This window comes from Muntiacus reevesi, chromosome 11, assembly GCF_963930625.1.
Source record: "Muntiacus reevesi chromosome 11, mMunRee1.1, whole genome shotgun sequence".
Lineage (NCBI taxonomy): Eukaryota > Metazoa > Chordata > Mammalia > Artiodactyla > Cervidae > Muntiacus > Muntiacus reevesi.
In genome coordinates, this window is record NC_089259.1 from 73735173 (window position 1) to 73755466 (window position 20294).

Here is a 20294-nt window from a genome sequence, read left to right on the forward strand (position 1 = left end):
GGTTTTATGTAAGAGAAAAACAGAGATGGAACTCTTTCTTCTGAACATGAAACTCACCAAAGGGTTACATTGATAAGCTATTTCTCCTTAAGTCTTTGTGCTAAAATTAGTATTTTGGTTCCTGACTATACCTTTCCAAATTGTGTGTGTGTGTGTGTGTGTATGTGTGTATAATTGTTAATTTCCAAATTCCAAGTAATTTTTAGATTTTATTGTTTCTGAAAAGCAGTCTTAGTATTGTCTACAAAGGCAAAAAAAAAAAAAAAAAAAAAAAAAGGCTAGAAAACTCAAATAGAAAGGAGTAACATGTTAAATTTAATGCCCAAACATGGTCAGCTGGCTATTCCACATCTTGGAGAACAGAGATCTAAATTGTATCCCCTTGGTTAGACCTCAGTCAGTGGCTTATACTGATTGCAACAGTGAAGGAGGAGTCTACTTTTGCTGTGAAAGAAAAAGTGTAATAGCGTTGTTGAAATTCTCTGGAGGCCAGATACCGCCACATCCCATCAGAGATCCCATCAGAGATATTTGTATTGTGTGGAACCCTTCCAGGAGCATTTTAGGAAAACCTTTTTAAGCATCTTTATTCTTATCCTTCGCAGTTTCACACATTAAAAAATTAAGAATTATTGCAGCCCAAATCTGATTTCTGAGAATTGACTATAACTGAACAAATATCATTTTCTTATTTCAGAGCAATTTTAAATTTTAAAAAATACTGGAAGAGTTTAGTCTTTTATGAAGTTGAGGTGTTTGTCTGAAAGAATAATTGGTGGAAATAGGAGAAATTACAGGGAAATGGATTTGTAATTAATTTGTAAAATTCCCTTCTTGCCAGAAGGAGTATTTTAGATCTGGACATAATTGACATTTTGATTGTGTTTGAAGTCACAGAGGCCAGGATTCTCAAGACTGGTTGGAGCTAGCCAGAACTGGAATATTATGGAATATTTGAAGTTACTTTCCTAGGAAACTGAGAATATAAAGAAGGGTATGATTGTACTGTCAATTAATATCTTTCTTTGAGTCTTACTGGAAAATTGAAGGAAAGAAGTTTTTGTTAAACAGGCATGAATAGTTAAATTTGTCAGACATTTTTCATTAGTTTTTGTTTTGAAGCATTTTGTAAAGTATGTTGGTGTCTTCGAGTTCTAGAACTCTCCAAATTTGTTACTGTATTTGTATTTTAGGGTTGCCACAACAGCTTATCACAGACTGGGTGGCTTAAGCAGCATTTTCTTGCACTTATGGAGACAGGAGTGTAAAATCAAGGTGTGGCAGAGTGGCTTTGTCTGGAGCCTTTCTCTGTGGCCTGCAGGTTAGAGCTTGTCTTCTCGTGTCCTCTTGTGATCTTCCTTTTTTGCTGTGTGTCATCTGTGTCCTCATCTCTTCTTGTGAGGACATCAGTCGTATTTTATTAGAGCCCTCCTTAATGACCTCATTTTAACTTAATTGCCTCTTTAAAGGCCCCAATCTCCAAACACAGTCATATTTTGAGTACTCGGGGTTAGGACTTAAATATATGAATTGGGCGGAAGTGAGGGGAGTACAGTTCAACCCCTAATAGTTCTCTTATCCTTTCTTCATCTGACTGTTTGTGTGGGGGTCAACAGGAAAGTTCTATAATAGAATTTGTTCAGTTTTCAGCACCACCCTTGAATGTAGTCATTATTTTCAAGGTGAGTTTACAGGAATGGTGTGTTGGGGCCTATTTCCCAACATGCTTTTTTTCTTTGAGGCCCGTGGATCAAAATTTAATAACTTTAGATCTTTATTTTGAAATCCTGTATTCCCAGGAGGTAGAGTTTCAGTATTTTAATAGGTATATGTTAGATTCCATTTTGGACAAAGAATCTCTCTGACCTGAAAAAGCAAAACCAAAAATAATGACATCAGTTGTCCTTTCAGGCCAGAATAACAACCAACGAAAAAAGATAGAGACCTATTATGCCAAATACCATTATGAAACCCAATTTTATGTAACAGGACAATTTCCTCATATTTCAGCAGGTAATCATACCTATACTCCTTTACTCAGTTGAATCGAACAAGTTCTTCTTTCAAAAGATGGCTTTCACAAACCGGGTCTTTGTAGTATCTGTCAATTAGACTTGTATTTAATAAAGAAGTTACTTTCACTTATGTTAATTTAACATAATATTATTTGGATGTTAGAACATTCTCTTACCACATACTTCTTGTGAGAATCTCGCATGTCTTGTCTGTAAAATGACAGTGAAACAGGGAGCAAGTTCATGAACATGGAGGGGTTTGATAAATTTCAGTGCCATGCAGTTATGTTAGTTATGATGTGTACATGGGTCTTCTGCTTTTAGGGACAGCTTCTGCCTTGACTAAGCAGCTGGGCCTCCGTTTACCACCTTAAAAAAAACTACCCTCTGTTTAAGGAACTGTGAACACTTTACAACCAGTCCATCCTAAAGGAGATTAATCCCGGGTGTTCAGACCCTGATGCTGGCAGGGATTGGGGGTAGGAGGAGAAGGGGACGACAGAGGATGAGATGGCTGGATGGCATCATTGACTTGAGGGACATGAGTTTGAGTAAACTCTTGGAGTTGGTGTTGGACAGGGAGGCCTGGCATGCTGTGATTCATGGAGTCACAAAGAGTCGGACACAACTGAGCAACTGAACTGAACACTTTACATCACCCTCTTTCTGTATAATGGCCAAGTTAACACATAGTTCATTGATTTGATGCCTCTCCTCATTCTTTAGGACTTTCTTCTCTTTTAAACTTGTGGTTGTTGTTCAGTTACTAGGCTGTGTCCAACTCTTTGTGACTCTTCCCTGTCTTTCACCATCTTCCTGAATTGCTCAAACTCATGTCCATTGAGTTGGTGATGCCATCCAACCATCTCATCCTCTGTCCCCCACTTCTCCTCCTGCCCTCAATTTTTCTCAGCATCAGGGTCCTTTCCAATGAGTCAGCTTTTCACAGCAGGTGGCCAAAGCAGTGGAGGTTCAACTTCAGCATGAGTTCTTCCAATGAACATTCAGAGTTGATTTCCTTTAGGATTGACTGGTTTGATCTCCTTGTAGTCCAAGGGACCCTCAATTTGAAAGCATCAATTCTTTGGTGCTCAGCCTTCTTTATGGTCCAACTCTTATATCTGTACACAACTACTGGAAAAACCGTAGCTTTGGCTATATGGACCTTTGTCAGCAAAATGATGTCTCTGCTTTTTAATATGCTGTCTAGGTTTGTCATAGCTTTTCTTCCAAGGAGCAAACGTCTATAAACTTGAGTAATTATTTAATTCTTTAGTAGGGTGGGTTTTGTTACAAACATCTAAATGAAACACACATTTAAACTTTTAAACATGCTTCAGTGTTAATATTCACTTGAAGTTAACTTTAGTGTGCAATTAAAATTTGCCTGAATTTTGTTCCCCTTGAGGAATGCTTGCCTATTATGTAGTTACCCATTCTTAAAATCCTTAGAATTATTAGATAATCAACATAATAAAGTATATTTAAAAGTTTAAGTCAGAGAAAACACATTGAGCAAATTATCTGCTTTTGGTTATTTAGTGCAATGGAAAGGTTCTGACTAAAGTGATGATAATGTCAATCAAGTCAGATATCTTTACCTTAATAATGTTTCATAATATAAAAACAAAAACTTTGGTGATGTTGCTTTAACTTTTATTAATTTTTATTTTACAATTATTTCTGATGTCTATAAAATTTCTAAACATTACTAAAAAGTACCTGAACACCCTTTACTAACATTTACATTTGCTTTATTTTTATCCTATACCTGTATCTTAATTTTTCTTTGTCCTCTTTACCTGAAACATTTCAGAGTAAGTTGTAGGTCTGGTGCTTCTTTACCTCTAAACATGTATCCCCTAAAAACAAGAAAGCTCTTTTACATTGCCACAATACCATTATCAACATCAGAGTATTAACATTGACATATTGTTCTCTCCCACAGACCATGTTTGTATTTCACTAGTTGTCCACTGATGTGTTTTATAGTAAAAATACAGCATTTTAATATTGGTTCAGGATCCTATGTTATATCTGCTTGCCATGACTCTTTAGTCCTTATCTGGAGCAGTTCCTTAGTCTTTTTTTTTTGTCACCTATGACCTTGACATTTTTTTAAGTGAACACAGGCCATTTGTTTTATAGAGTGTCTCTCATTTTGTGTTTGTCTTTTTTTTCTTGAGTATATCCAGACATTGCATATTCAGCAAGAATATTACAGAAATGGTGAGGAGCATTAGAGGAGACATGCAGTGTCATTACTGGTGGTGTTGGCTTGGTTAAGGTGGCATGTCTTGGATTTTCCCACCGTAATGTTAGCATTTCTCCCCTTGTTATTAATGAAGGTATTTTATAGGTGGATACTTTAGGACTTTAGGACTCTGGAAATATCTGTCTTTCCTTCACTAGTTTTGGATACTTCCTAATTGGTATTTAGGACTTCCCAGGTGGTGCTAGTGGTAAAGAGCCTGCCTGCCAATGCAGGTGACTTGAGAGATGCAGGTTTGATCCCTGGGTCAGGAAGATCCTCTGGAGGAGGGCATGGCAACCTACTCTAATATTCTTGCCAGGAGAATCCCATGGACATAGGAGCCTGGTGGGCTATGGTCTATAGGGTCGCAAAGAGTCATACATGACTGAAGTGACTTAGCATGCAGGCACGCAGTTGGTATTTGAGGAGGAATAAAGCTAAAGATCACAGTGGCAGTGGCAGAATTTATGATTATAACTTTTACAAAGGCAGATAATGACAACACAATTCCAGAAACATTTAGCTTTTCTAAGTTTATTACTGTTGAAATTTGATACATTAAGTACTCATGTGAAGTGAAACTTGGTTTACTTTGCCACTGCATTTGATAAGCTCAGTTATTCATATTTTTGGGGAAATACGTTTGAAGCAAAAAATTTGAGGTAGTGGCAAGAAATCTAGACTCAAATACTGACAATAGTGACAGTTTGATGGTGACCAAGCAGACAACTAAAGTGAATTTGCAAATAGATCTAAAAAAAACTGGCTGGCCCTGACCATCTAATGTAGGCATATATAGCTATACATACTCATAGATTTTGAGTGTGATTATGTATGTTAACATGGCATTTGATGATTGTCATTTGTACCTGTTTGAATAAAAGATTCATAACAAGATTCATGATTGACTTTGCCAGCACTGATTTATAAGCTCTTGATAGAACCTGCGAGACTTCCTAGGAGAATCAGTGGTAAAGAATCCACCTGCCAGTGCAGGAGGTGCACATTTGATCCCTGAGTCGGGAAGATCCCCTGGAGGAGAAAACAACCCACTCCAGTATTCTTGCCTGGAAAATTCCATGGACAGAGGAGTCTGGAGGCTACAGTCCATCGAGTTGCAGAGTCACACACGACTTAGCGACTAACAACAACAGCAGAGCCTGCAAGGTGGCGTTGACTTGATAAATACATATCAGTCAATAGTTTGCCTTTGAGAATTAATAAATTCTGATTTGGATGGGCTTCCCTCATAGCTCAGTTGGTAAAGAATTCGCCTGCAATGCAGGAGATCCTGGTTTGATTCCTGGGTCAGGAAGATCTGCTGAAGAAGGGACAGGCTACCCACTCCAGTATTCTTGGGCTTCCCTTGTGGCTCAGCTGGTAAAGAATCCGCCCGCAATGCAGGAGACCTGGCTTCAATCCCTGGGTTGGGAAGATCCCCTGGAGAAGGGAAAGGCTGCCCACTCCAGTATTCTGGCCTGGAGAATTCCTTGGACTGTATAGTCCATGAGATCACAAAGAGTCGGATACAACTGAGCGGCTTTCACTCTTTTTTTAGGCTTTTGTGTGTGTGTGTGCATGTGTGTGTGTGTATGTTTTCTCTCCATCTCTCTCACGTTTTTAGCTAGGTGTTTATTTTGCTGACCAAACCCCAAGGTTCATGTACTAGAATGTCAGTATATTAATCTCTAATGCACAGTTGTACTATCTGGAAGATCCTTCATTCATATGTTTCTTGGAACTAGCACATATTTCTTTGGGGCAGGAAATTCATGGGTGAAGACCAACAATTTGTTTGGTGAGGACAGAGTCACACAAGGGAATTGGGTTTTGTAATGGGTTAGCCAGAGATTTCGTTCAGGTTTTTCTGTACAGTGTTTCAGAAAAACCCGAACAATCATTTCGGCCTACCCAGTATTTTGAATGTTTAGGGCATTGTTTCTAAATGTGTGTTCTTTGGAATTCTCAATCCATAAAGATAGTCTGCAAAAGGAGGAGGTGTACTGTTAAATAAATGCCGTACAGTCTGCTTTCAGAGAGTTCTGAGACGTATTTACAGATTAATGTGTTTGAGGAGTCTTTAAAAAAAAAAGCAACAACCTGTTTAACTTAGATTCGCTTGGTGTTTCCCAAATAGAAGTTACTCAGAAGCCTTGTCCCGCCCCCCGCCCCGCCCCCAGCAGCAGGCCTCAGAACAGATGTGTATTAGCATCATGCTTTCAGAGGCTGTTTTTCATTCTAGGTTGGACGTGGTGTTCCAGGTTGGACGTGATGAGTCTGTTGGTTTACCAGAAGCCAGTGTTTGAGTCTTTTTTCCTTATAACCTTTTGTTTCAGTTAACCTTTATTCTCCATTGATTTTACCTCCTTCCCTCCCTTTTCTTTCTTTTTTGTTTTATTTAATGATATTTTTAAAACATTTAATGAATCATGTTTTGACATGGGAACAATTTTTTCTCTTTGTAATCTCTGTTCTTCTTAAGCTTTGATTTTAGCTTGCACAGGGAAACTATTTTTAAGTTTTCAGGGATGTGGGGTAGACATGGTTATTTAATCAGTGCTATAAGATGCCTGATGATGATAATACAGGGTCTAAAGGAAATGCTTCACGTATCCTGCTGAATAACTTTGGAATTCTGTTAAAATGCATTTAGAAGGATTTCTCTTAAAAATGCTTAAATTTATGTTTTCCTTTAAAAAGACATATTTCTGTTATCTGAAAAATTTAGGTACATCAGACTGTTTTGTGTATTTTAACAGTACTTGAACCTCAGTGGATATTTTTAAAAAATTCTTTAATGATTTTGTTTTTAGCAGGTAGTTATTATTTTAGTTGTCTGCTGATTTTATTTCGTAATAATTGCAGCTCACTAAGATTATAAAATGTTGTGTTACTGTTATATAACTCTAAATTTGGTTAAAGTGGGTCCAATTTTAGATTCTATTCAATATAAGTTTAATAAACTTTTTTCCTATATAGTTTTAAGGAGGTCTTCTAAGGTGTAACAGAGCCTTACAATGAATTTGGATCTTTAGACTTTCATAATAATGTATTTTATAAAAGATAATAGCACATAATTCTTTAGCTATTTATCTTTACTACATGCTTTCATATCCATTTTTCCATGAGAAAGAACAGGCAGCTAATATCACTTCTGGAGGGGTGTAGATTCCAACCCTGCCTCTACCACTTACTAGAGACATGACTCTGAATTTGCTACTCTTTCATTCATTCTTTCAATGTGTGTTTCTTTGTCTAGTATATGGTATATGCTTTTCTGAGCGATAGATATAGAAGGATGAAATTAAATAATTTTGTGAGCTTTTAAAAATGTTTTCTTACTTAACAAAGGTAGTGGATAATATTGATATAAAAAGCCCTTGGTCACATAGTAGGTTGAATAGTTAGGGTGGTAAGATGCATTCTCACGTGAAATTTATTTCGAGCAATAACAGAATGGCTTTACATTTGTTCCTTTCTTATTATATTTATCATACAGAACCTTGTTTCTCTTAAAACCATGTTTTGCTTTCAAAAATATAGATTCTAAACTATCTAATAAAATCTTTACTTAAGTGTCGCATATATTTTACAAAGGGTAGATGCTTATTTTAGTGATGATTTGTCATTAAAATTATGTCAAAATGTCTTAAAATGTTGTTGAAACTGTAAACAAACTCATAACACACACAGAGCTAATTATGGATGCCATCTGTTTATTTTTACAAAGCTTTTTTTTTTTTTTAAAAGACCATGGCATTGTCTGCTTATGATAAGCTTCAAGATTATTATAATGACTAAGTCCTGTCCTTCAATTAGTGTAGTTGAAGATGGAAAGACAATTGGTCTGTTCATTGACCTTTTCCCATGTCAGAGTGTATGAAATATAACATGTCATGATACAGAAACTATAGTGAAGTGCTTTTAAAACATGCTTAATTTTTATGAGAAAGGAAACTGGTATCAAAGCAGCCGATGTGGCCAAAGTTGAAATTCTTAAAACTTATTCAAGGGTTTAGATGGAAGGCAGATGACCTGCCCTTTACCAATGCCCTCAGTGGCTTTATTTTAGCTCAGTTTAGGATCTTGTCAGCAATCGATCAGATTGATAACGGTGTGTCTTTTGGTATCCCTGTATGTTTGTGATTGTTTCTGTACATGTGCATCCCGTGTGCTAGGGTGGAAGGCCAGGGATCCCCACGACAGCATCGTCCAGGATAGTTATCAGCAATTTGCTGAGAGAGCAGTGCTTTCACTGGCCCAGTGTTGCTACTGTGCATGCTAAGCGCTCCCCACATCGGTCTGGAGGGAAAACAACCTGCAGGATCCATCTGCTCCTTTCTGCTACACTGCATTGATGTAAGAGTACGCTAATCTGGTTGCTTGTCAGGACAGGTTAGTGAAAGCATGCAAGTGGGTGAGACTCAGGCTGGACTAGTGCTGTGGAAAATCATAAGCTGCCTCTGTGGATGCCGTGCTAAGTGTAGCAGAAGAGGCTGATGATCAGCCACATTGAGGACTAGCTACAAATATGTAATCTTCAGTGAAGAATTAGTGTAAAATTAAAAGTGTTGAACGTGGTTGGACCCCATCAAAATAAACACTGGGAAAAGTAGTACAGACAGTTTACAAACACTTTTGGGGTGTCAGTTTTTCTTACCCAGCTTTGTACTATATAGTATCGCTGCTTTAATTTTATTCTCTTAGATAGTTTTCAAGTTAACTATGATTAAATATAATTAACCTCATTTTGCCCAGAAATTGTTGACATTGTCCCTGCTTATTTCTATTTATTTACTTTTTCCTACATCTGTTGGAGCTTCCCTGGTGGCTCAGCGGTAAAGCATCTGCCTTCAATGCAAGAGACGTGGGTTTGATTCCTGAGTCGGGAAGATCCCCTGGAGAAGGAAATGGCAGTTCACTCTAGTGTTCTTGCCTGGGAAGTCCCATGTACAGAGGAGCCTGGTGGGCTGCAGTCCATGGGGTCGCGAAAGAGTTGGACATGACTTAGTGACTAGACCACCACCACCACCACACCTACTGATGGACAGATCTTGGCCTTGCAGGTTGAGCATCCCATCACAGAATGCATCACTGGCCTGGACCTGGTCCAAGAAATGATACGTGTTGCCAAGGGTTACCCTCTTAGGCACAAACAAGCCGATATTCCCATCAACGGCTGGGCAGTGGAATGTCGAGTTTATGCCGAGGTAAAGCGAACATTGGGAGGAGGGATGATGGGAGGAAGGGTGGTGTTTGTGTCCCGAGTCATGGGACCATGTATAACTAAACAGCAAGGTAAAGTTAGCGTCCTGTAACTTGGGGTCAAGTATTTGGTTATGTAATTCAGAGCTGAACCAGAAAAAGAAAGGTTAGATCATTTTGACATAACTCAAAATAGTTTTAAAGGATTGAGTTTAATTAATTTTCATGTGTTGTTTCTGGATGGAAGAATAGCTGCTAATCAGTTTAAGGAGCGAGAAAGCATTAGTTCAATATTCTTGTGCTTGAATGGACCATGGGTTTTGTTTTGTTTGCTTATTTTCAAACCACATTCAAAATAAACAGGAGCATTTATTTCTGTGTTTATGTTAAAGAGCTACCCTAGTTACACGTCAGTTGTTAACTTGGTGTTTAATTTTTTTTAACAGTTTTTCCCCTAATAATTTTATCTCTTACATGAATAATTGCAACTAAAATTTAAATTGCAGAGCTCTTAATTCATAATTTTAATTATGAATTTTACTCATAAACTCTCAGTTCAGTGCTTTAATATTATTTTATAACTATATTAACCACATAATTAAGCAGTCAGCATCTGAAAATGCTTCTCTCAAATGACTAAAACAAAAATGCAAGGAAACATTTATGCTATCTTTTACTTTTAGACATTGAAGCCTGTCTGTAAAATAAAAAGCAAATTAGCAGTATCTGTGTTTAAGAATCCTGGACCTTGTTTTGGAATGCTTTTCAAGGATCTTGAGAAATAGGTCTCAGCTTAGTTATTTTTCTTTACATTATATTTTGAGTGGTATTCTTTTTCTTCCCTATTGTTATGACACTGAACTTATTTAATATTTATTCTGATGATCTAAGATATTTACAAACGGAGCATGTATCTAGAAGCATGTGCAGAGTTACTTTTCAGGTCTTTATTTGGAGAATCAGAACACTCAAATTTTACCATATGTGAGCTGTTTTGAGAGTAAGAAAAACAAATATCTCAGTGCACTACATTTGTTGTTCTGAACTTGAGTATGTTTTGATGTAGCGCCTAGGTTATTTTATTTTTGCCCAAGGCATTCTAAGAAGATTTATAAAAATTGGAATTTTACCAGTTTCAATAAAGTATGATCAAGGTCAGGCTAAATTCTGCTTTTAGTTCTGTTTGATTTTTTAAATACACTTCGGAGTTGTCTAGAGTGAGGAGAAGACAATAATATTCTGAAATCTGTGATTTGGTAAATAGGTCCATAAATGCTTCTTCATTGTATAAATATTTAACCTTCCTTGTGCTGATTTATATTTCAAAGGCTGTGCTTCCTGTTCTTTGAACTTTCAGGACCCCTACAAGTCTTTTGGTTTGCCGTCTATTGGGAGATTGTCTCAGTATGAAGAACCAATATGTCTACCTGGTGTAAGTCATTAAGCTGTAATACCAAGTGAGAGGTTAAAATCTTGATTTATGTCACACTTTTATGTTAAAGCTTGTCAACACCAAAGGGTGTAAACTGAATGACAAGTGAAATTCCTGGGGAATCACAGTTTTTTGTTTTTAATATTTTGTACTTTATGATGTGCAGTAAAGTCAGAATTCACCTAATAGGGAAGTCTGGAGACAACTGGCTTCTAAATAAATGTTAGTTCCCGATGTTCCCAGTTCTTCTGAAAATTGTAATGAAGAAGTTTGAGGCATCCAAAGAAAGGGGAAATACTTTCCTGTATTACAATTTAATCCTTTCAATAAATCTAATCCAGCTTCCCCTATATAGTCAGATGTCAAGAAATTCCAGCACAAAATCAAGTTGTTAGTTGAAATGGATTAAGGAAAACAAAATGTGCCTCATTCTATTATGTGTCGAGGACTTGAAGAAGAAGATAGTATGTATACCAGTTAAAAGTGATCAGTGTTCACTTTATTTATACCTCTGTATTTAATGGCTGTTACTTAAATCATTTTTCTTGCGTAAGAAGAACAAGGACGTACCCTTTCTGTTAATCAAGGTAATAAGTGTGTATATCTGTGACATTATGTTAGCTACTGGCTGACGGGGCTGTACCATCTGTGAATATGATTATTCTGTTTGATTACTGGTATGAAGATGGTGAAAGATTACAGGAAGAAGTCTGAATTTGAAGATGTTATTGGATATATGATTTATTTCACTTTTTGAATTGTTTTTGCCCATGTGCTTTCTAAAGGGACTTGACCCCTTCCAGGCTTGGAGACTCCATGCTGTGTTCAAAGCCTGAAGTCAGAAAAAAAAAATTGTGAAGATTTAACAGGCATTGTGTGACGTTAAATGGCAGATGAGAAAACAAGTATCATAGGGACATACTTAAGCATTTTTTTAATCAAACAAAAAAGGATTAAATAAGAATTCATAATGATTACTCGAGTTGTTAGAAGTTTTCACCATGTTGTAACAGCTAACAGGATGTCAAACATTTTGCCCTTGCAAGTTTTTGCAATTTGCAATTTTCAAACGTGAGACCTGTTGAAAGTACAAGTGATAATGGACAAACTCTACCCCCTACGGTCTTTGTCCCACCAAATCTTTCTTCAATTAATGCTGCAGCAGGAGTTTTATGTAATAACATTTGCAGTTGTGAGCCATCCATAGAAAGAAAAAACAATTAAAATGCCTTAAATGTTCTGCTTACTGCTGTTATTTGCTTGTGTGAATGTTGCATGTCAGCTAAATGGACCAAGGAATAGATAAAGTGACTGGGTGCGGGAGCGTGCACACTAGCTTTGTCTATCATTATTGCTGGGAGCAATCAACTTGATGTCAGCAGGACAGTAGATGCGTTGACAGCTGTAATTATGTATCTCCATGGTGATCACTTTTGGCCTGTCGTGGAGGCCCACGAGTCCCCTCCCTTGGAAGCATTTAATCAGATTGGGCTGTCACTTGTCAGGTAGACATGGCGGGCTGGGAGTTGTGCTGAGGGGGCGAGGTGAATCGAGAATGAAGGGTAGGACTTGGCTGGTAGTTCACAGGGTCCACCGTGTGAAGAAAGATGTTTAAATTATGCCCGAGGTTTCCGAACAAGGATTTGAGACTCTCACACAGGTGCTTGGGCTTTGGTGGTAATGGTGGGTTTTCTTCCTTGCTGTCTGAAACCCCATCAGTTTTAACTCAGGAGATCCTTTGCAGCACTTACCTTTTTTGGTCACAAGAATACCTACTTCAGGGTTAATTTTTGGTTTGTACTTTTCACATTCTCTAAGTCTCCTGTTTGCTTATGTGGCAGAGGTGAAGAGTTTCTTCTTATCTTTGATGACTATATTTTGTAAATGTGGTATTTTCAGACCACAGCTTTGTTCTGCTCAGAAGTTTGGTTTCAGTTCCACTTGACTCTGTTCTTAAAGCTTTTAGTACAAAAGCTAAAATGTATTTTTGGTATAAGCTTTGTTTAATGGAGACTTAATTTGAATTTTAACTCATTATTAGAACTCTTTTTTAAAAAGCTGACTATCACTTGGAAAAAAGCTGCATAAACAGTAAATTATAAATCAGAGTTTTCATGTTTTGTTACGGTTTTAAATTGGAAATGCCAATTTGCTTTACAAAGATATTTGTTGATTATATGTAATACATCTTTATTTTACCATATATATTTTTAAATGGAAATGATGTAACTTCTGTGATAATAATTTTAGTAAATAACAAAGACACAGTTGTATCTAAGAGCCCTAGGTAACTTAACTTTTAGGATGGTGTTATTCAGCGTAACTAAAAATTTAAGTTATGAACTATAGGAGAATGTAATAAATGCTCTTCATTATCTCTTATTTTACCAGTGGATTGAACATCAAGGTTCCACACTAGTTTTGTAGCAGTTTATGTAACAAATGGTAGCATATGTTTAAAGTCAAAAGTTTTAGTACTTGTACCAGTCTCAATTTTAAACACAGCTTTAGTAAGCATGCTATGATTTTAAATAATGCATACTGGTAAAATCAGCTCCTTAACATTTTACTACTAAAATTTAAAAAATGCAAATTCCGAGATGTCTTTTCTATTATGTAACTTGATCCACCAGTTGTCATTTTGGGGCCATTTAAATGTGGCCAGTAGGCAGATTATGATATTATTGCTTTTACAGCTGCCCTATTAATTCTTTCCTAGTTTTTATAAACACTGTGAATTTCATAGAGCTTCAACTTATACCCTGAGGTGTGTTTTCAGAAAATAAGAAAGCCAAATATATGTTTTAAGTGTGCTGAATGACTTTCCTTTAGAATGAAGGTTTTTCTATATGAATGTGAATGCAAATATAAATATATTTTTGCATGACACTTTCACAAGTATATACATAAAAGCACTCTGGGTTTGTGCTAGTGTTATCTTCCTAAACCTTACAAAGAAGATAAACAGTAGTATGATTTTTTTTTAAGAGAATGAAACCATGGTTTATCTTTTGATGTCACTGTTTAATAAAGCCATCATCGAACTCTCATGTGGATATCCTAGACAAGAGGGTCTACATGTGGTCCCTTGATAATTGCCTAAATTAAAATATTAAAGGCCTAACAGCCGCTGTGTTGACCTTTTTCTGCCTTGCTGCAGACAGATGAGCGGCTGTTTATGAGGCAGGCTTCTTCCCACAGGTGAAGAGCTCCGTGAATTTGCCTCTTCTCTTCCCACCCCTTTACCATGTTGGGCATCAAAGTCCTGCTGTTCTGGCAGCTCCCATTAAATCCTTCTGTCCTCAAGACCCCTAGGACATGCTTGACTGTCTCGGCTGTTTTGATTAGCTTTTAAATACTTCAGATTCCAAAACTTCAGCACAATAATTTAATAAATATTTCATCCTCAGCAACTGCTCATTTGAAAGTTTTACATGGCTAACCTTTGTGCCTTACTGCTGTTATCAAACAGGGAGATGAAAACAAGACTCAGCGATGTACTAACTAACTTGTTGGCTGGCTAACAGCAATCAGCTTCTTCAAAAGAATATTTTGAACTTGTGCTTTTTTTTCCCCCTCCCATGAAAATGGCAAAATCAGAACTCTAATTGGGGCTGTGTCCTTACAAAGCAAAGCCGTGAGAAAAGCTGTGTAAACATTAAATTCTCAGGGGACTGACAGTAACAGAAAAAAAAAAAAAAGCATTTTACAGTTGAGAGGGTGAGGCAGAAAAGGAAAGTGTTACGGAGATGAAAGCCGCAGGACCAGCGTTCCCATGGAGCTGGTGAGCAGAGTCCTGATGCACGGCTTGGCCAGGACCACACTGGAATGCCCGGAAGACTCATGCTCTGTTTCAGCTGGAAGACACCCTCAAATTGCTCCAGACACATCCCACTATGGTGATGGAGAAAGTTTTTTTTGTTTGTTTTGTTTTTTGCTCTTCCTTAGTTCCTTCCTTTAGTGGATTAACAAAAATATATACATTGAACTGTGTAATAACAGATAAAGATAATTTGATCTCTCTCTGTTTTTAGATTGTTTTTCTCCTTCCTGGAAGCAGAAATATTATTTGAGATTAAAATTATCCATCTGCCTCATGGAAATTAAATTTGTTGTTAGAAAAATAGCTTCACACTGTGAACTCTCTTTTCTTTTCTTTCTCCCAGGTCCGAGTTGACAGCGGCATTCAACCAGGAAGTGATATTAGCATTTATTATGATCCGATGATCTCAAAAGTTAGTTCGACTCTTAACGGTTCCTTTCAGTTTTCTTCTGAAATGACAATGGACATATATAATTAAAAAGTCTGGAACGGGGCCTTTACCTGAATCATGTGCCGTAATTAAACACATAGTTAGGGCCACCGATGGAAAAGTGAAAGCTGGGCAGCTTTTCTTTAAGAGAAATTTCAACATCATGTTAGTTGCCAGCACTCCCCGCTCCCCAGTCTAATCACACCGTCACCCCAAGCCCCACAGTAACAAACTTCTCTAACCAGTGGCAGCAAGCTAGCCCAGTACAGAGAGAAGGAGTTACGTTGTTTCTTGACCAGTCGTGAGCATTGCCGAGATGAAAGTATGAATGACGGGGTGATATCAAGGAGTTGAGGTAATAGGCTGTGTTTGTTCAGAGGACTTTTCACCTTGTCGCTTCGGTTTTTATGAATCAGTAATTACTTACGTAGATTTAGCATAATTAAATTTTATGTAAGACTATGAAATGTCTTTTTGAAATTTGACTTTCCAGAATAAATTAACCAGTCCACTTAAAATTTTAGATCCTTTAACATGTTTGAATCTTACAGAATGTAAAATTCTGACTCTAGTAGTTCAAACTGGGTTTTATTTAGAATATTTTGTTTTTTTTTCTCTAAAGTGATAGACCTGTGATGAAACCCCTATTTCTTTCTTTCTTTCTTTTTTTTTTTGACCTTGCTGCTCAGTTTGTGGGATCTTAGTTCTCCAACCAGGAATTGAACCCAAGCCCTGGCTGTAAGCACACTGAATTTCAACCACTGGACCATGAGGGAATTCCCAACCCTGTTTCTTAAGATGGTTTTTTTTCTTCCAAGTGTGCTTTTTCATGTAGTTGTAGTAAATGACCCACTTTTTCATTTTTCTTTTTTCACTTAAGTTTTTACACTAATATTGTTAAAATATACTTTAGGTGTTTTGTTAGAGAAATACTGTTAAAATAAAAAGTACACAAAAATATTATAGATACATGGTTTCATTTTTAGATAAATTATATTGCTGTTCAGAAAAATGACCTGAAAATTAATTTTCAACCCGGCTTGATATGGAAGAGCTAATTAAATGTACCAAAAACTTGCAGACTACAGATTGTCTCATATAATAACCAGAAAATTATTTTATGAATAATTAAGTTTCTGTTGCCAATTTGTATAAGGTCTAGTGCACATAAACAGGCCCCAAATCATACAGAACAGTAAGATTTTCTGTTTTTCTAACATAGGAACCTTAGCTCTTCAGGGTGTCACACTTGAGAGAAAAATAGTAATCCTCCGCTATCCCAGATGTTTATATTCATCCCATCTTAAATGTTGACAATTTTGATAGCTTTCCTTTCAGATTTTTTTATGCTTGTTTTTGTTACATTTTGGTTTACCTCAAATAACTCTTTTCTGTGATAGTGAAATCTAGGAGAAAAGTCTGAAATAGCTGGTTTCTGATACTTGTTTAGTTGAAAAAATCTTAATTGACATAGTTTGTACTAACAACTGAATGAATGAAATTTCAAAATATATTCTGAAAATGTGCTATGAAATATTTTAACTTTTACTAGGATGAGATGTTTGACTTATGGATAGATTGATCTCTGCCTGTCTATGTAAATGTTTGTTTGTTTGCTTTTAGCTCATCACCTATGGTTCTAATAGAACAGAAGCGCTAAAGAGAATGGAAGATGCCCTGGATAATTATGTTATTCGAGGTAAAAACAAACACTTGAGGTTATGTTATTATACCTGGAGTCTCATACTAGGAAACAGCATGAAGGTTTATTAAGTAGAGAATTCAGCAGAACGTGTGCTTACTACGTGTTTTAAGTAGAAATAAGAAAAGCTTGGATTAAGCTGACATACTAATTAAGAATATGTATTTCATTTTCTGTAGCAATCCTATACTTTACATCTATATCTGACATGAACTTATTTAATTGAACTTATCACTTATGACCTCTCCTGGATGAACATTTAGTACTCTTCATTCTGGAGTCTCTTTATTGTCAAGTGCAGTTAAACGGCCAATTTTGTCTATTACTGTCTTTGTTTTTTTGTTTGCATTGTTTTGAAGTGTGAAACTTAAAACCATATGGAGATTAAAACACAGTGACCCCTCTTTGACTCCTATGGGAGTAGTAGTCAAATTACTTCTCTGAATTAGAACAAATTATAAAATATTTTCTAGCAAATGCCATTCTCTTACCTCATGTACATACAGAATGCGTAACCAAGTGTGATTCTGCAGGCCTTCAGGGTGTGTGGTGATAATGGTATTAGGAGCAGCCATTAAATTTAAATAATTAAAGTTATACTTATTCCCCTTAAGGAGTAAATTACAGGTTAAATTTTATTAGCAATTTTCATTAGTAATGAAAAGATCATTTTAGTTTAGCCTAACATAAATTATCATCAACTTCAGGATAATGGACTTTCATATCAAATTTAAAGTGTGACATATGAGTTCACTTTGAATTATGAATAAATTGTGTGGGTCTCAGAACATCCTTCGTCTTCTCTAGCATTCTGCTTCATCTTATCTAGCATTCAGCTGTAGTAACACTGGTCTTCCCTAGTGGCTCAGTCAGTAGAGTCTGCCTGCAATGCGGGAGACCCAGATTCAGTCCCTGGGTTGGGAAGATCCCCTGCAGAAGGAAATGGCAACCCACTCCAGTATTCTTACCTGGAGAATTCCATGGACAGAGGGGCCTGGTGGGCTACTGTCCATGGGGCCACAAAGAGTCAGACACGAATGAGTGTGTTTGACAGCCACAAGAACATCCATGTGAAAGACTGGCTGTACAGTTTGGCTCTTTTCTGGTGATTCACTTTATATAGCAGTGAGGCTAGGAGCCTGAATTTTGGAGGCTGAAGTGGTGGCATGGTGATGGAGTGTGACGGTGGTGGAGTCTTCCTCAAGCTCGTGTGTAGCTATCATACAATTTCAAAAAACCTCCATCAGAGTGGACACAGCCTGTCGGTCATGTCTTGACAAGTGACTGCAACTTCTTGTGAATTAGAGAAAGTGCTCTGTTCTCTGGGTGTCTCCAGCCCTGAGACGGAGCCCAGCTTAGCAGTGGAGCAGGTCAGACTCTTACTTTGCCCCTTGACCAAGTGCCTTTGTGCAGTGAACAGTCTGGACAGCTGTCCAGTAGCAGCCCAGGACAATTTAGTGACTCTGTTTTTAAACATCTACTTTGCCCTGCTAATTTTCGTCTATTGGCTGATAAGTCACACAGCCATCACTCACGCTCATGTTTTCTCTTCTAGCTTTTCTCTTGTTACAGCAGGAGAACTGTCTTCCCTCCCTTCCCTTTTACTGTCACCCTTTTTTCTTCCCATTTGTTAGCTAGTAAGTGACAGTGATTGTATCTAATCTCATGTACTGGTGATTCACCTCCATCTGTAGAAGGAAAGCTCTCCAGTGAACCTAGATGTGATTGTTAACACTGCCATCAACATTCAGAGCTTCTAAGAATTTGAAAAATTCCCTTCACATTCTTTCTAGCTATTTTCCCAGCTCCCTTTTAGCCCTAATGGTATAGTGTTTGCTGGTTTTATAACCCTGCTGTGTTCTACCATAAGCAGCAGATGCATATTTTCTCTGTATATCGGTTAAGTCAGCCTTGAGAGGTCTGTTGTACTACAGAAATAATATTGCCGCAAAATTATCCTAGTGCATGTTTGAGACACACATCCAATTTGCACGTGTGCGTGTGTTTGTATGTGTTTAACTATACATAAATAAGTGAAAGTCACTCAGTTGTGTCCAACTCTTTGCAACCCCATGGACTACAGAGTCCATGGAATATTCCAGGCCAGGATACTGGAGTGGGTAGCCGTTCCCTTCTCCAGGGGATCTACACGACCCAGGGATCGAGCCCAGGTCTCCCACATTACGAGTCTATTCTTGACCACCTGAGCCACAAGGGAAGCGATACATAGACATAATCCAGGTACTTGGCAAGGTTATTCCCAGAGGACTTTAAAGTATTTGTATGAGTTTTCTGTATATTCCCCCTGACACCCGCATTCCTGCTCCACGATTGCATTTTTTTATTGTGGTTGTTAAATTATTGTTGTTATTTTAGTTGGTAAGTCACGCCTGACTCTTTGAGACCCCTTGGAGTGTTGCCTGCCAGGCTCCTCTGTCCACGGGATTTCTCAAGCAAGAATACTGGAGTGGTTTGCCATTTCCTTCTCCAAGGGATCTTCCTGACCCAGAGATCACACCTGTATCTCCTGCATTAGCAGGCAGATTCTTTAAGATGGTGGTTAATTTCAGTTCAGTTCAGTTATTCAGTCGTGTCCGACTCTTTGTGAACCCATGAATCGCAGCACGCCAGGCCTCCCTGTCCATAACCAACTCCCGGAGTTTACTCATACTCAGGTCCATTGAGTCGGTGATGCTATCCAACCATCTCATCCTCTGTCGTCCCCTTCTTCTCCTGCCCTCAATCTTTCCTAGCATCAGGGTCTTTTCAATTGAGTCAGTTCCTCGAATCAGGTGGCCAAAGCATTGGAATTTCAGCTTTAACATCAGTCCTTCCAGTGAACATTCAGGACTCATTTCCTTTAGGATGGACTGGTTGGATCTTCTTGCAGTCCAAGGGACTCTCAAGTGTCTTCTCCAACACCACAGTTCAAAAGCATCAATTCTTTGGTGCTCAGCTTTCTTTACAGTCCAACTCTCACATCCATACATGACTACTGGAAAAACCATAGCCTTGATTAGACAGACCTTTGTTGGCAAAGTAATTTAGGTTTCATTATAATGAGCTTGAATGGTAAATTCATGAGGTCAAAATAGTCTGAGTAAGAATAGTTTGTCATATCACATCTCTATTGAACTTTGATACTGTAAAACAGTGGCATGACACATGGGCAGTTTGTCAAAATATTAAATTAGTATTGGCCGCACCTAAGTTTTTTTTTCCACTATGGCTGTCTTCTGAAAGGAATATTCTTTTATATTTACAGAATACATTTTCATGCTTAATTTTTTAATTGATTTATTTTTTGACTGAGCTGAGTTTTCATTGCTGTGCATGGGCTTTTTCTAGTTGCCAGTGAGCAGGGCTACTCTCTGTGGTGCAGGGGCTTCTCGTCCTGGTGGTTTTTCCTTGTTTCAGAGCACCAGCTCTAGAC

General features: G+C 37.5%; 1 protein-coding gene across 1 annotated transcript in view; it reads left to right on the forward strand.

The window, feature by feature from the left end:
- The window catches only part of PCCA (propionyl-CoA carboxylase subunit alpha), a 345865-nt gene that overhangs the window by 160140 nt on the left and 165431 nt on the right, over nt 1-20294 (forward strand). Inside the window, exons 13-16 of the mRNA XM_065902073.1 lie at nt 9336-9479; nt 10832-10906; nt 15073-15141; nt 16783-16858. Coding sequence (XP_065758145.1) covers nt 9336-9479; nt 10832-10906; nt 15073-15141; nt 16783-16858 — 364 coding nt within the window. The remainder of the gene's footprint in view (nt 1-9335; nt 9480-10831; nt 10907-15072; nt 15142-16782; nt 16859-20294) is intronic.